The sequence below is a fragment of the Mycteria americana genome, chromosome 6 (assembly GCF_035582795.1).
Source record: "Mycteria americana isolate JAX WOST 10 ecotype Jacksonville Zoo and Gardens chromosome 6, USCA_MyAme_1.0, whole genome shotgun sequence".
Classification (NCBI taxonomy): domain Eukaryota; kingdom Metazoa; phylum Chordata; class Aves; order Ciconiiformes; family Ciconiidae; genus Mycteria; species Mycteria americana.
In genome coordinates, this window is record NC_134370.1 from 59,481,464 (window position 1) to 59,499,458 (window position 17,995).

The 17,995-nt window shown below is 39.4% G+C and overlaps 1 protein-coding gene across 1 annotated transcript; it reads right to left on the reverse strand.

Moving 5' to 3' along the window:
* Positions 1-131: 131 nt before the first annotated feature.
* On the reverse strand, positions 132-17,649 carry SLC27A2 (solute carrier family 27 member 2). The gene is made up of 10 exons (XM_075506134.1): positions 17,162-17,649; positions 13,921-14,130; positions 12,495-12,653; positions 11,844-11,968; positions 7,806-8,000; positions 7,364-7,454; positions 5,580-5,778; positions 4,868-4,965; positions 1,494-1,624; positions 132-372 (listed from the first exon to the last, which is right to left on the reverse strand). Exons 1-10 carry the CDS (start codon positions 17,640-17,642, stop codon positions 196-198), a joined length of 1,866 nt encoding a protein of 621 aa, XP_075362249.1. The 5' UTR covers positions 17,643-17,649; the 3' UTR covers positions 132-195.
* Positions 17,650-17,995: the final 346 nt, after the last annotated feature.

Below are 17,995 nucleotides of genomic sequence, written 5' to 3' on the forward strand. Positions count from 1 at the left end.
AAGAGTAGCCAGGCTAAGATATAAGTAGAGTTGGAGAAGTTCTGCTTTATTAAAACAATCTCACATTCAGAATTTATTTCAGATACTGATATTTGCTAATATTAATAAATAGGATTTCCTGGCAAGGTTAGAGTAAGAGATGCTTTAAAAACTGAATAAAAAACAGATTTTTTTTTTTTTTTTTTTTTGACATGCTCACAATTTGAGGTCATGTTCTTTTACTGAGTTATAAATGTCCTGGGTCATTTGTACATACAGGTTTTCTTTGTCGTCCAGGAAATACAGGTGATCTTTGATGACTGCTGGATTGAAACCCTCCTCCACTAGTTGTACTTTACGGTACTTAAAAGTTGCTGTAAGTTCAATGGCACTCTACAAAACAAAATTACATCTCTGCTTATCAATGTCAGCATATAATTGCAGAAATTAGATCAGATTTCCTAAATTCAAAGGGAATCATATTTAAAGAAAACCCATACAGCACAGAAGTCAAAGCTTTACTAATAGAGGTCTAAACTACCTGCAGTCATCAGATAGTAACTGGACTGTGGAATATGTGGGCCAGTATTTACTCTGAATGTAAGAAGTGCTGGGGCCACAGAAACATTACTGAAAGGCTTACCTTACTATTCTATTTAAATGAGGCAGGAAAACACTAGTTTTCAGCTTTTAGTCAGAGAGAATCAAGGCTTTTATCCAGAAATTTATTTAATTATGTTCTTGGATCAAAAAACAGCAGAATTTCTCTCAGAAAAGAAGAGGAAAGAAAATGGCAGGTAGACACTGGGCAAGACTCACTGTACTTTACATGGGATAGCAAGACAAACCACTACCTTAAGTGGTCAACTTCTTTCTTTGTATAACTCAAAAGTTTAAAGATTGATTAAATAATTAGACATGCTAGTATCTCTGTGTTAGTCCTCTTGAATCATCTCAGTGAATACACAACCTTTCTCAAAGGAGCAATGTTTATTTTAAATAACTTGAGAAGTATGGTGGGAGTGATATTCTTGCAACATTTTCCTAATTCAAGTTAAATTTCAGTTTAGAATTTGGCTATTTATTCACTGATAGGATAAAAACCTAAGGCCTCTCTTGCAAAGACAGCTCTCTTGCAAGCTTTTGTGTGGGGGTCTTTATTTTGCACAGAACAGTCTGTAGATGGAGCTGCACTAAACTGAGAACACAGCTGTGTTACTGTGCTGAAGGAATCCAACAGGAAATGTATTTCCACTAAGAGATCTTCCTGATTTTATATGTTAAAATGTGCCAGGTATCCTGCAGCTGCTCATGCAACTTGTTTTTTTCAGGCTGAACTGAAACATCTGGGCGAAGTTCTACTTTCATATTGGTAAATGACAAGAGCAAGTGAGAGAGAAAAGAAGCCTTTTTGAGAATTGCTAGTGTAACTAGAAAGTCCATAATCCTCATAGAAAAGAGAGAAAACACAATCCAGAAGGACACACAAAAGCTACTTAGGAACACTGGTTTACCTTAATCCTTATAAAACGAGGTCTTGCGTAGTTTGGAAGGTGAGTGTTAACGTGTCTGTAAGTATTTTCTCCATTAAATTCACAGTTTTCCTTTAGTCGAATACATGCCATTCCTGTTCTGCCTTCATAACCTGAAGGAATAATGACAGGAAATTACTGTAGTTCATATCTAACTTTGAACTTCAGGCTAACCTCTGTCTCTTTTTTTTCCCTCCTATAAGTGAACCCTTCCTTCTAAGCCAATTTAGAAAACATACTAACATATTTTCCTTTAGCCATCGAAGTGATTAGATTTTCTGAAGGCTTCAGTATGCTAGATGGCAAACTCTTTTGAAAGCCTAGCATCAGAATTATAGATGGCAGACATTTTGGAAATCATCCTTTTGAAAGTCTTTGGAAAGACTTTGGAAAATCAGGTCTCAGTACTCTGAGTCTGCCTGCAGCAGCATTTAACTGTGTGGGTTAATTTACTTTACAATAAATCATGGTAAATCTGCTTGTACTTGTGCTGACAAGCTCATCCATGCAGAAAGAGGACAGAAAGGAATAAGACCCAGTTTACCATTTTTTATTACCATATGAATAATTAATTAAGCACTGCAAAAAAATCTAAGTACTTCCGATTTTTTACTTGTTTTTACATACTGAGAGGGCTTCTTCCCTCCCCTTTTGGCGGCTGAGGGATGGGACACCATTTAAACACAAACCTTTTGGTGTTCCTTCTGTTTTCTGGGATTACAAGTAATGCGAGAAGAGATAGGTAATATTTTTATACGAAGTTTTTTACATTAGAACCATATGAATGCTTTCACAGAATTGTGTACAGGAGGAAGTGAAAATGGAAAGTACCATCTAATGCTTAAAGAAAAGTAGAGCACAAGCATATGCTAATTTAAGATTAATTGTTCTTTAGTTTCTTTTGAGTCTTGTTTCCGTTTGCCTTTAACACCATGTACTGACGATACCTGGCATTCAAATTTGTTTGTTCAACATCTGGAGTGTTGAGTTAATGAGTTCTCAGGTGATGCACTATCACCCCCAGCTGCATTACTAAAATGCAACTATTTCTGTGCCATGTAAAACAGAAAAAAAAAAAAACCCACCATAATCCACTCAGTTCTTGCACAAATGTAAGGTGAGAACTGGTTTGAACAATATATTTTTTTTCCATAAAGTTGATCTATAATTAGGTATTAACACCTCTTCTATGTGCTTTTACAAAAGCATTGAGAATAAGAGCGTATCTTCCTCATCTCCTAGAGTGTAATCTGAGAAACACATAAAGAACTCTAGACCATTTATGTTGTTACCTTTCTTTTGAAATGTCTCCTAGGGCAGCCATGTGTTTATCCCTACCACAGAGCAACTGAAAACAAGTGATTTAAAGACAGAGGCTTTAATTTTAGATCAATAGGTGTAGCAGAGACATACATGATTAATAAAAAGTTTATTTATTTGAATTAAAATCACTATTCTGATAGATTATCTTGGTTTATAAACAGCCTTGTTATTCTGGCGTCAGAAACACTGGGCATTTCTAGTCTCATGTCTTCCACTTTTAGTAGAGGAAATAGTGGGTGGATCACAACATTAACAGAATCTCTCACATGTTGAATGGTGGAAGGAAGCGGTGGATGTAGGAAGAGTGGTGTCTCTAACACAGCTTTCAATTCCAAAATACTAAATTGTCACTGATGTGACCCATGTTATGATACACCGTAGTCTGGAAGCCTTTCTGGAAAAGTGTGACACCTGTTAATAGATATACCTGTTATATCTGTTAACTTAGTTAATAGGGGCTCTAAAATTCCTCCTCCTCCTTAGACTACTCTAAGGGCATGCAATGTATTATTGCGTGCCTATACACAACCTATACAATTCCGTGATTCTGCCACCGAGTCCAAACCACTTGTGCAATGCAGTACTCGGGATTTCACAGAATCACAGAATCATATAGGTTGGAAAAGACCTTTAAGATCATCGGGTCCAACCATAAACCTAACACTGCCAAGACCACCACTACACCATGTCTCTAAGCACCTTATCCGAATGTCCTTTAAATACCTCCAGGGATGGCGACTCAACCACTTCCCTGGGCAGCCTGTTCCAATGCTTGATAACCCTCTCGGTGAAGAAATATTTCCTAATATCCAGTCTAAACCTCCCCTGGCGCAACTTGAGGCCATTTCCTCTCGTCCTATCACTTGTTACTTGGGAGAAGAGACCGACCCCCACCTCTCTACAACCTCCTTTCAGGTAGTTGTAGAGAGCAATAAGGTCTCCCCTCAGCCTCCTTTTCTCCAGGCTAAACAGTCCCAGCTCCCTCAGCCGCTCCTCATCAGACTTGTGCTCCAGACCCTTCACCAGCTTCGTTGCCCTTCTCTGGACACGCTCCAGCACCTCAATATCCCTCAAGTAGTGGGGGGCCCAAAACTGAACACAAAATTTCAATTTCAATCAAATCTAACAATTACAATTGTTAGATTGTAAATCACAATTTCAATTTTACAATTTCAATCAAATTTTTTTTGATTACAAATTCAATCAAATCTACAATTTCAATAAAATCTAACTTTGTTTCTTTGATTTCAGATCCCTACATTACACTGTAAGAATGGGTTCCATTTTAACTGTGCTTCACAACCCAAATGCAGCGAGGAGCTAGAGGGGAGTCCTGCGGATCTTGGGTAAGTGAGAAACATGGACAGGAAGGTACCTCCAAAATACAGGAGACAAGAAAGTGTAGTAAAGCTATCTGTTCCCTCTTTTGTCTTCCAGTATCTCTGGGAATCTGCCTTTAGCAGCAGTGCCTCTCAAAATTAAAAAGAAAAGAAAAGAAAAAAAAAGCTGCCATAAGCACTTAAAGAGTTTATAAAAGTTCAAAGATTTCACAGATTTTTGAGGAGTAGAAAAAAGGCAGTAAACATATCAGAGCTTCCTGCATTCCTTCAGATTGTTAAAGAAAGGTGAAAAAGGGAGGAATCAATTTCTTAAGTGACGTTCTTGTTCTTCTAGAAATTCAAGTCTATTTTGTGTGTCCCACTCTACAGTAATTGCAGAGCTATATTTCTGTAAAAGATACAACAATATTTATATCCAAGATACTTAATCTCAAATGTTCTCCCATTGTCCTGTTAGTATTCTCTTCATACTATGTTAATACAAGCTTTGGCTATATTTTTTTAGCTAATTAATACTGCATACATTTAAATGATGCAACATATCAAATGTAGCTTATGAAAAATAAGCTGAAGTAGGGCTACCTACTTTGAGATCAACAGTTGCACTGAGATCTCTGCAGTTCAGTGTATTAATATTTTGTTAATGTATTAAAAAATTCTTTTGTTGAAATACTTCAAGTATTTCACTCATACCTGGAACAGATACTCCATATACAATAACTTCTTGAACACAGTCAATCAGACCTAAAACATCTGCAACTTCCGTTGTAGAAACGTTTTCCCCTTTCCACCTGGAAAATAAGCAGTCAATAGTCGTGATTTCTGTGTGTATTACATATAGGGATCTCCAGTGTTTTAATGTTTGACTTTACAATGGGCTGAGCACTGAGCTTGAGATCAGAAAGCACTTTTGCACTAGAACAAGGAACCTGTTATCAAAAGTAGAGAAAAACATGCTGCAAAATTCAACAATGCATTCTAGATTATTCAAATCCCAGAAGAATTCAACACACTTGTTTAACCATGCTTAAAATGGCTCTAAACAAACAAACCCCCAAAATATTACTGACCATAGATTCCATCCTAGGCTCTATGCTTTCTGAGTTTTAAAAGTATAGTGAATGTGAAACCACAATGTTTTTGTTCTATGAATGTGACTGGTTTCTGACTGTTCAAAATAGCATTCATTCATCACCCTAAACTGAACCTCTTGTAGGCTCTGTATGTAACTAAGAACACGACTGATGAAATACAACAGTGGAGGTGACTTGGAGTCCTCTCTTTTTCTGACCGAAGTCAGAGAAGTTCCTTTTCATCAGTCAGTAGGAAATACTGGATACAAATTCAAACCTGAGAATAAGTCAGAATTTCCTCTTGTGACAAGCATTTAAATAAACAAACTAACCGGAATGTGTCTCCAGTTCGATCATGGAAATAAATGAAGTTATCATTGTCAATCACTAAAAGGTCACCACTATTAAAATATAAATCCCCTTTTTGGAAGACATCTCTTAATTTCTTCTTCTCTGTTTGCTGTTTTGCTCCTGCATAGCCACTAAATGGTGCATATTGGGTGATTTTGCAGATCAGTAGTCCAGGTTTACCTATGAAGAGGAAAAACATTTGTTTAAAAAGCACAGTGTAAATTGCCAAAAAATAACTAATTTTCATTACATCAGTGAAGTCTGCAGATGTTACAGAGTTATTTGAGAATTTTGTCATAAACATAATCTTTTAAAATCAGTTGTGGGGGTACAGACTGAGTTTCACTTTGTCCTTTCAATTCACTAGCCCTCAAAAATGCTGGTAGATAATACCATTTATCACCTGCTTGTATTAATGCAGCAGAACAGAATCTCTGAGGTCTTGTCTGGTAAGTGGAAAATAGTTGCCCAGTTTCTCTAGACAGCTTCATAAACCTCAGTTTAACACACCTAACTCAATAGGAGCTGTGTCTACAAAGGAAACCTGCACAAAGCATCAGGCATGTCTTTAGAAGGTGACCATTGGTACGGGCTACTTCCACATAACTCGGTTGGCATGGGGCAGCCTTACCCCTCAACCAAAAGATTCAGTTGGATTTAGGAACCAAATATTGGGGTTCAGCTTGCTTACTTTGAATGCAAAATACACCAAAAGGCTGCTTAGCATGTTCTTTAGTCTTTCATGTGCTAGAGCTGGAGTAATTTATGAAGGGAGCAGAAACGCCTATATGTTTATGTAAATTGAAACTCTACCCCATGTTATATAGAGCTTTGCATGGATGTTACACACTGGAGTGAATTTTATCTCTATACAAAATAAATTATAGTCTGTACCCATCAAGCCTGAGATTTTACATTTTTTCATGGTTTTCTCTCTTACATTGCAAATATTTTCCACGTCTCTGCAGTTCAGCAACTTAAACATTGGGTGCATTTATATAAATATGGAATATATGTGTGCACATCCCTCCTCATACCAACTCAAGAGACAGCGTAGGGAGAGCTAGCATAGGAGAGTATGCTTATGGGGCAGACACTCTTAACATAACTGGTATATTCGTCAGCAATGAGAATTTAACACAGTTGGTAACCTGTCCACCCCTTGCCTTATGCACAGAGAAGGTGAGCATTTCTGCCCTCACTCACAGTAATGACTACACATGTAAAAGAACGCAACAAAATCAAAAAATATCACAAGTATCTGGTTTAAACACAGGTCTGTGCCAATATATAAACCCCTCCTATGAAAGCTGATATTAAGATATATTATTAAAAAAGTATTTTCATGTGTGCTTTCTCTGTTGCCAGTGGCAAAAAGTTTCAGCCACTGCTGGAAAAGAGAACTGCTTTCTATTTTGCAAATGTTTCTTTAGTGGCACGTTAAGTGCGAAGTCTGAGAAGAATTAAATAGCTCCTGCTGAAAGTCAAGATCTGTACTAAAAAATGTTCGTGTGTCCATTATTAAAACTAGACAAGTTATTAAAATCTAAGTATACAGATGCTGCATTCCCCACTGTATGTCACCTTTCTGTTAAGCTGTATTACAACAGTATGTGATTTGTTACCTATTTTCTAACTTGTATTTAAAAACCTGGCTTACTCAATGGCAATTCTTAGCATCTTTCCAGATAGAAGTGATGCAAAGAGATATAATTTTAAAAAGTAAATACCCTTCTGAAATTTTTTAAAGGAGTTAAGTTTTTACCTTTGGGAACTCTTACGCAGTATCCATTTTCATCTCGGACCGGTTCATCTTTCTCTACGTCATATTTAATCAGTTCATAGCGTAAGATTTTCTAGTGAAAATTTGCAAAATGTATACACACATGAATATTTAATCTTTGAAAAATATTTTCAGAATTATACTACATAGTCAGCTTTCTATTTAACAGGAGCCAAGTTCATCACATTTCAACTGGATGTGTTGAGTCTAAATGTTCTTTTGCCTGAACTAGCGAGAGATATCTGTGATATCTAGCATGGGCAGCTGTAGACTGTACTTGGGGAGAATCTTCTCCGTAAACAAATTCATAACTGAGCCTTGGGTTCTTCCCAACTTTTCATACAAGTAGTCTGGTTTATGCCCTTGGCAATACACCAAACTTCCCCAAGAAGGAAAAAACACCAGGTTTTGTTGATATCCTTACCTTCTGCAGGCAGTTTACTCTTCCCACTGCACCAATTTTTCCAGCGTAATTAACAAAAGAAATGTTTCCTTCAGTCGATGCATAAAACTCCAAAATATTAATATTGCCAAATCTTCGGATAAATTCCCTCCAAACGTCAGCCCTTATTCCATTTCCTATGGCAAGTCTGACTTTGTGATCCTGATCGTTGTTTCTCTAAAAACAAGAAACAGTCATGAATTCACATTTCTGCTGAGTGAAAGCAGAATTTCTACTTCTGGAAAACTCCGAAGGAAACTTTAGTCTAAAAGTATTCAGCATATTCTGAAGCAAAATGTGTGCAAACATCATTACAGTTAAGCTCATAATTTTGATGTGGAAAAGGAAAAGAAATTACTGAGCAAGTTAGGCTACATATCTAACTGTAGTTAGTAGTTAACTTGATTTGGATGAAGACAGGAACAAATAATTCTACACAGAAAGCCAGAATGAAACTCAGGCATTGTATTTAACTATTTTGTTTGTAAGCCTTGTGGTGACTATCTGCAGAAGAGTGTAATTTACCCTGAATTCAGTAAAATGTTTGCAGGATTTAAAATGGTGTTTGGGTGGAAAGGAAATCTCTTCTGCCATTGTAAGTGCAGGATTGAGCCCGCTAAAAATTCTATTACCACATTTCATATCACTTTTAATAGTGCTATTAGATCTTTCTGTTTACACAGTAAAGTGATAGTGATAAAGTGATAGATAGATAAAGATAAAAGATAAAGTGATAGATAGAAACATATAGTGAGGATGGCAGTCTGTTTATGCCTTCTCTTAGATGTTTATATTTATCCTCAACAATAGGAAGTACTGAACTGGGTCAGACACTTGTAATTCATAGACATATCTAACGTGCTAATGAGTAACAATAGCCTGAGAGAATTCTAGCAAACTATGGAAAGGCTCTTTTGTCCCACTTCCTGCCTTTTTCTCCAACTGTTTCTTTTATTACATAATTTAATAGTATTTTTAGGCACGAAGAGTCTTTTTAAATATATATTGGCTTCTTAACTTGGAATATTTTGAAAGAATAAGACTATTCTATCAACAACAGACTGGAATGTGTATTTGTGGAGAATAAGTATGTTGGCTCTATGTCTTTCAGGAAATACAGGGCAGAGGGCAATGCAGTAGATGGTCGAAGTAGAAGATGAGCACAGAACACTGGAATTGCAAAATGCGCTTTCAAGGAGCAATTCAAGAGAGAAATCTGGCCATTAAGACAAACATGGTTTGGTCTTACAGTGTCATATTCCCAGAAAAGACAAAAAAATGCCACAATAAATGGCTACAATTTTTAAATACTGTAAAACTTTAAGTTTATTTTGGACTTCAGTCGTATCACTTCTGGATTATTATTGCTTTTCTGCGGAATAGTCTAGAAGTGGATGTTTAAATTCAATCTAAAGAAGAAATACATTAATATATAGTCCTCTCTGTGATATTGAGAGATCTGCCATTAACATGTTAGCACAGAACCAAGCTTAAAATAGAAAAATGAAATCTGCTGAAATTCTGCATTCTGTCTAAATGATTTGCTGGTCACTTTTTATAAAATCCTCGTTTGTTGTAGATGATGCTTTGCAACACTGTACACTATACCTTAGTCTCTCATGAGAGAGACTCCAGTTGATTGGGTATTTATACATCTGAGCTTAAACGGTTTATTTTTAAATGATTCACTGGGGACAGGATGCTGCTTGGATCCACGTTGTCCCTCATCTTTTCTTGTTCTTAAGTCTGTATTTGCCATCTTTTTTCCCCATTTGCTTAGGCAGATAAAGAAAATTTGTTATTTAGCCATTAATTAGTCACAGTTAATGAAAAGAGGAAGGAAGGACTTAACGATCCACCCTTAAGGTGATTTCTGTAATACTTGGACTGTTCATTTGTTCTGAAATGACTATGTAAGTTCACTGGAAACACAATCAGAAAGAAAACTGACACATACTCAGTTTTTTTCTTCTGTGGATATGTAAAGGAAAGAAATGATGGCATAGATAAAAGTTACTAGCACAATAAGGAAGTTCAATAATTGAAATGGCATTAGTTAAGACAGAGGACACCCTACATCAATGTGGATCTTGCTTATACTGCGAGTTCCTCATGGAAAAGACTATGTGTCTGTTACATCTGCAGTAACAGGGCAAGCCCTCTTGGCATCACGACAGTTTAAGTAATAATATCCATTCTGTCAAGTTCTTGCATTCTTAAAATGTTAATCCCATCTTCCTGGGAGACTTGTGCACTCAAAGTAGCATGCATATGGGTACATGGGATCAGATATTAAGCTTATAAACCTTGCTTATGTAAAGGTTTTTTCTCCACTGGTGTTGAATTCTATGTACTGAGTAAACAAAAATCACAGAATCACAGAATCGTATAGGTTGGAAAAGGCCTTTAAGATCACCAAGTCCAACTGTAAACCATAAATCCTTATATTAAACTGTAAACTGTAAATCCTTATATTAAATAACGAAAGCTAAGCTGTGTCTATCTTAAAATCTGATCTTTGTAGATAAGCAGCCACCAATAATGAGTAATCTGTAAGACAGCCTCGAATACTACTCAACTGTATCATTCAGTGGGCTTCAGGTTCAGCCATTCATGTTATTTTTGATTAACAGGTCCCTTTAATGGTTAAGCTAAATGTCTCTGTGTGGCTAACATTACCAAACTCACCCCATTTGGAAACTGATTTATACTTGGCTGGCAACTGTACACGTCTTTCAGATACTGGATGAATTCAGGAATTTACAGAGTATGCCCTGTGACTCAGTTATATTTGTGCGTGCACGCATGTTATCAAGAAACACAACTCTATCAAAAATTAGTATATTAGCTCATTCTTTAAGCTTATTTTCCTAAAAAACATTCTGTATGAAAGGACATAATAGTTTTTCACTTTCCCCCCTATTTTATTTATACCAGTTGAGTATTGGCTAATTATGAGTACTTTGCTAATTGGGATTTTCCACGAACTGCAGGACTGACATGTAACTTATCACCACCCTTAACTATATGTTTCAAGTGCCCAGTTTTTTAATTCAGTTTAAATCTCTTCCACCCACACTTTTTGAATAAAACTAGTGGCCCAATCCACAGGCCAAGTCTTCTGATTATTATAAAACTTTATTTTATTAACTGCTCATTTTGGGCTAATAACTCATGAAGAAATAATACAAAGTATAGCAGAATCTTGCTTAGATACCTAATTCCTGAGGAATCCTACTGATTTCCAGTGAAGTTATATCATATCTCTAACTGATGTCAGAATGAAACCTCTGTATACTTGATATTTTGCACACATACATAAATTACAAAGAAACTGTGGACCTGATTCTCTGTTCTGGCTTATGGTTATCAAATGGCACTAGGAAGACTGACTGATACCACCTTTGTTCTTACTAAATTCTAACTGCAGTTCACTAGGCCTACTTCTGTGAAAGTCATTTTATGCAAACACATTTTTGAAATTAGGGATTAACTAATACGGTTGCAGGGATCTCAGCAGGAAAATGCCTATGAATAGGTACCCTGTGAAGATAGTATGTTAAGTGCATCTTCAGAGGGGGCACTCTACATAATTACATTAACACTTTCACCTGGGGATTACCTGATTATCTTGCATTAGGACATCTTAGCTACAAAAACCCCAAAACTCACCTTGCCCAAAACACAGGTCCACTGGTTCCTAGAAAACTCCTCATTTTTGGTTTGCAGCTGGAGTGCTCCTATAAGGTAAGTGTTTTCTCTATCCATTTAAACAGAATGTCAATTAATGGATTGCCATTATTCCACTATTCAAAAGAATGATTAATTCAAGCTAAAAGCTCCCTTTTTTTTTTTCTTGAAAAAAGTTCATGATAGTATGCAATGAGATTACAGATCTCGTTAAGGAAGGTTTTTGTTGGGCCTTTTTCCCTCCCTCATCTTATGGTTAGATTTTAAGCATAATATAACAAATATTCCCAATAATTTAATTAGCCAAAAAGGAAAGGCAATTAATGTTACCTGTGGCACACTGCATAGATACCGAAGCACTTCCCCAATGTACTGTATCACTGTTACGTTATATTTTCTGCAATCATCCCAGAACTGGCTTGCTGAAAATCTGGCACGCAAAACAATAGTTGCACCTGTGTAGAAAGAAGTAAAACAAGTAACAGAAGGAACAATTTTTATTACATCATAAGACAGTATAGAATTTCTTAGTACAACATTGTAGAAAACTTGTAGAATTAGGGTTATATAGCTTTTGGAAGTACTCTTCCTAAAACGTACTGAAATACAATCCATGCTGAATAATTGGTTTAACCTCTACTTATATTCATCAGAAGTTAAAGGCTATTATTGTGGATGAAACTCTGTACTAATTTACCCTAAAACTGTGCAAAGAGCTATCATGTAAGACAGGATATATCCTGTTTGTCCAGGTGATGAAATAAAATTTGTACAGGGTGAAGATCTATGCGAGTCATATGAAGACGAGAGAGAAATGAGACTGTCTCTTGACTTACGGAGTTTCTGGTAAGAGAGATGTATAACCAAGTATTTCATCTCAAAGTTTGGTAGCTAGGGAAAGGCTTACTGTATCTGTGATCATATCTGCACATGAATTCTGCACAGTAACACGTTCATTCTTACTAGTCAAGTGCATGGTACCTTTCATGATACATCCATGGACTCCAACGAGGAGGGCAGAGCTATGATAGAGTGGTAGAGCAGTATAGACAATATCTTCCGAGGTAACATTGCCAGCATCAAACAAACCACAAGCTAGCATTATGCGTTCATGGTTAATCACTGCAGCTTTGGGAAGACCTGTTTAAAGTCAAGCAAAAAGGTGTGTAACTTCACTTGAACAATGAATGTAGTAAGACCAGTCGGTTTCACAAGGGCTTAAGCTTTTCTCTCATTCACTGATGCAAGTGATAGCTCCAGAGTTCAGGGAGGTATGCAGCTTGTGTCTACGCAACACACTGGCGTTTAGCCTTAGTGAGGATATGTCTTCCTGCATGTAACTTTTAGGTGATTACTCCCCTGTTAAGGGCCCAAATTCCCAATACTATGGTACCTAGAATAACAAGTACCTAGAGAATGAGGAAACAGGATTTAGAGAATCTACTATGCTGAGCAAAGGCAATGGAAATGCTAAAACAGAGGTTAATCTCAGATCTTGCATCTCTCCTGGAATTAGGTATCTCCTTGCAGCTCTGAATCATCCTAGATGAAACTGGAATTCATACTACAAAGTATTTCTTGGTTTCCCATCAGATACAGGTGAACTGATCACTTGCTGAAACAGATGCTAGAGGACAAAATGATAGTAGCGCTTGCCTATTCTGTAAGAACAGAGATGTTGGAGCCCTTAACAAGGATGAAGGACACCCGAGTTACTTGCCTTCTGCAGCCCAAATAGGATTCAAATTTGTACTTCCTCCCTTCCTCCCTCCCTGCCCTAAGAGGCTCAAAGACTGAGCTAGTGTGGAGGCATAGCCTGCTCCTCTACAAAGCTCTAGGTTTGAGTGCCTTCAGGCATTGTCTTCATCTTCATCCTTGTCACCCAGTTTCTGCTGTGGCTAAGTGCCCTTAACGCTAGGTGCCTTTATGTAGAGCAGCTGGCAGCTCGTATACCAGCTGCAGTTTTGCACAGTGGCCATGACTAGCTGTATTTTGTGCTGCCCTCACTATTTTTGGTACTCTTGACACCCAAAAACTTAATGGCCAGCATTCGGAGTTCATGATCCAAAGATACTGAGTATAAAGTGGGTGTCAAGACACATACCTAGGTCAGCAGTGTCTCCAGGGATAAGAGATAGCAGATGTCTAGTGACCTTACTGGCATAAAATTTATATGTTTAATTGGCTTTTACTTCAGTGCCTCCCCCCAGATTTAGTCCTTAAAGTCAGCCTATATTCTACATACTTTTTGGGTTTTGATACAGATTATAAAATTTTCAGTTTCCTGAGGGGGAATGAATGAGAGTAGGAATTAACGTGAAGTAACAGATTCTCTTTCCTTACTAAAAAATCACAATGTCAGGAGGAATGTATGGTCTTCCATATGGTATCTGTGAATTTACGTTACCTGTAGTACCAGAAGTATAAATGTACATGGCAGGAGTTTTAAAGGTTATATCTGATCTCCAAGACAACGGAGTAGGCTCATCTGAAGCAGCATCTACTTTATCAAGAAAGCTCTCAACTCCTTCTGTAGCAGATGTCTTGCTTAAATAATAAACTTTAACATTTTCTTTCTTCAAGAATGGCAGTATTTCTTCAACAGATTCCTTCAGTTCTTAAAGAGGAGAGAAAAAGAATTCTTAAAAAATTCTGTATTATTCTGTGAACTATCGGTGCATCAAATTTGGCTCAGCAGCTTTCATGTTTAGCTGCTGCTGGAGAAATTCATGTTCAAGTCACTTCAGAATCCAGCAAAAGGACTGAAGAGGAACAGTGTCTCCCCACAGAACTGGGAGTGATTTGATTTCATCTGGTTTTCTGCAGCCGGAACAGAATTGCAGAGGAGCAATCCAAGCACACCTCCCCTTGCCTGCAGACCCTGCGGGACTCTGAGGGAGCATACACCTGGTATCACCAGCTCCACATTGCTACCTTCCCTCTCCACCGTGGGGAAATGCCTTACTTGGCAAGTGCCCACACAAAGTTAGGTGCTGCTTAAATCACCACTATGTTTTATGCATAAAGATGAACCTCATCTTTCTCAAGTCCCAACACAAATGGAAGGAACACTTAAAAGCAGAATGAAGAGTGACTTAGTAAGGAGTGGTACTGCTGAACCCTGGACTCCTAGATAGTTGTGTTCTGTCTCTCCCTATGCCGGTCTCCTACACGTGTCTTGATTAATCCCAGTTCGCGTCATATTCCCTCTGGTATCTCCAACCAACAAGAGAGCATGATTTCAGTTATGTGCAATGAGTAGGCTAACTCCCTGCATTATGAAGTCCCGTCTGCCTTTCTCTTATTGAAGCACTAATGCAGGTCTCTCGCCTCTACCCACTGCCAGTTTCAACCAAGTTGGGAAGAATGTAGTCATCCCTGAGACTTTTATTCCCTTAAGAAGCTGGATAATGGAATGAAGTGAAGATGACCAGATGGCTGGTGCAATTGTATATACCTTGTTTCTTTAGGAATCCAGACTAAAAGCCTTCCAACTCACAGGCACTTTTACTTGAACAGATAATCCATAAGATTTAAAATGAATTCTCAACACCAATTTCACTGAAACATCAGAATATAAAACTTTCCATAACATGTAATGCATTTTTTACCACTTCTATTTTATTTCAAAGCAAAGAATAAATTAAATATTATTAAATCAACAAATCTGTGAGGCAATTTAATACTGAAAACTAAAACTGTTACTGGAAATTATATCTCCACACTAATTGACTAGATAAAGCCAAGATCCACATCAAAAGTTTGTCTCAACTGCACAAAAGCAGTAACTTTAATAAAAGCATTACCTTTTCAAGTCTGGCAGACTCTGGTATTCCCCATCAAACATTTCTGTACCTCTGCTGTAACTTTGGTCCAAAAAACATCCCGGGATTACCGTGGGTGCCCTTTAGCCACCAAGCCACTCATAAGAATCTAATGAAGGCTTCTTTTAGTGAACAGGTAAGGAAACCTCAAATTTTAGCACAGCCTGGCCTGTCTTCCTCCATTCCACCTATGCTCTCCACTGCACAGATGCTGGACTGTACAAAGAGTAAAGTTGGGTGGGAGGAGAGTTCTGCTCCTTAGACACTATCGGGCGTGAAGGAGATAAAATAAGGCCTTTTATGCAAGTATCTAATGAGCTGGCACCTTAGAGAGAAATAACCCCCAATAAACTTTCACTGAGATAAATAACCCTCCAATAAACTTTGAAATCTGTATTTTATTGTAGGTATAAGTAACTTTAATGACATATAAACTATATTAATGAATTCAGCATATTTCTTTTCAGAAACGTATCTGTGCAAGCGCACAGACAGGATCTCATGTGATGTTAAGTTTTGATGAGACAATATTTCTCTTCTGCATGGAGTAGCAAGATAATAAAGGATGAAACTTAATAAGGACAGAGAGAATCAAGGTCCAACAGCAAAGACCTAGGCTTCTTTCCTCTCCTGATGTCCAGCAATCACTTGTGGAGTCAAGCATGCAGTAAATTTTTATGAATAAGGCTCAATTGTTTCTTTTACTTTTATCTTCCCTCAGAGCTGAAGGCTTTTTTAGAAAATTTGAGGCAAGTATGTTATAGAAAGAGGAAAAATACATTTCCTATCCTACACAATAGCTTTTCCCACATATGCTAATAACTCAAATACCAATTAATTTTGAAAGCTTAGAGATTGCACAGCATTTATTCTCAGTGAGGCAGAAATTTATCACAAAAGGAGAAAATTTCATTTGAACTCCTAAAGTTTTGGGGCATATAAAATACTTCAGTTACATACAATAGATGAATGAGTTCAACTATCTAAACTGAAACTGAGTATGTATTAATGAGAAGTTGTTAACTCTAGGCAGATAAAGAGTATCCTTGACTTCCCATATGGTCAGCCATTCATACTGTATGTATGCATATACATACAAACGTATATATAAAAGACTGGGCATGAAATAAGGTCTCTGCTCTATATGGAACAGAATGCAGCTCTCCATTTAAAACATACTAATATGTGAAAGTCTCTTCTACGGAAAAGGAACATGGTTTGTCCACATGGGTTCACATGGGCCTTTTTCTTTGAACTGAAACCTGACAAAAGCTTTTACATAGACAGCAACCCCCTTCATGTGTCCAAGCCGCTGTCCAGCTGCAGCAAGAGGATTCTTCTGCATTACCTTTTTCATTTCTAATTTGGATATTTGTGTGAACATAACTGTGAATCAATCCTGTTGTTTATGATTGAGGGCTATTTCATTTCTAGGTTTTCGTTACCCGTATCAAGTCGCTAACCAGGTATCAGTGCTCCATGCTCCAACTTGTGTTGGAATCAGTGCTCCAACTTGTACGTGAGCTGAAATGAAGACACGGTGCAAATTATTTGGAAACCTTGTCCTCTCGTCTGGTCTGAAGCAACTTCTCCAGTCCCCGAATTCACCTTTAGAGGACGGGACGCAATCGGAAGGCACCGTCCCTCCGCTCCAGCCCACCCCCGGCGCCCCCCGGGAGAGGCCCAAGGGGGAAAAGGCGGCGCTGCCTCCCCGCCACCTCTGCGCACCGACAAGCCCGGCGAGGAGCCCCGTCACCGCGGGGGGCAACCGAGAACCCCCCCGCGGCTCGGCTCCCCACCGGCCGGGGCCGGTGCTTTCCTCACCTGGGGCCGCAAGCAGCACGGTGGCCGCGCTGCTCTGGAAGCAGCGCAGCAAGGACGCGGCCCTGATGCTGGAGTTGAGGCAAGCCACGGCGCAGCCCAGCTTGGCGCAGCCCAGCCAGACCCAGACGTAGGCGGGCCGGTTGCCCATGAAGAGGGCCAGGCAGCCACCCGCCCGCAGCCCCGCGGCGTCGCGCAGCGCCCGCGCCGCCTGGCTGCTCCGCCGCTCCACCTGCTCGTAGGTGCAGACCTCGTCGCCGAAGAGCAGCAGCGGCTTCTGCGGCGTCCGCCGCGCCCGCCGCGCGAAGACGTCCAGGAGGGTGCTGGCGGGCCGGCGGGCACCGGCTCTCCGCGCCCTCCTCGCTACCCGCGCCATCGTGAGGGCGAACCGTAGGTCCTGGAAGAAGTAGGGCCAGGCGCAGCGCAGCAGCAGCGGCAGGAGGAGCAGCAGCCCCGCCAGCGCGGTGCCCAGGGCGGGCAGCATGCCACCCCTTCCCTTCCCTTCCCTTCCCTTCCCTTCCCTTCCCTTCCTTTCCCTTCCCTTCCCTTCCCTTCCCTTCCCTTCCCTTCCCTTCCCTTCCCTTCCCTTCCCTTCCCTTCCCTTCCCTTCCCTTCCCTTCCCTTCCTTTCCCTTCCCTTCCCTTCCCTTCTTCCCTTCCCGCCACGCCGCGCGCTCGGGCACAACCGCTGCGCCTCGCGCCGGGGGCGGAACGACCGACGGCCGCGCCTCGCCTCGCGCCCGAGGCGGGACGGGGAGAGCCAACGGCCGCGCCCGCCTCCTCACGGCCCCAGGGCGGCGAGCCCCGCTCATGCCGCGGCCGCGGCAGGTGCTGACAG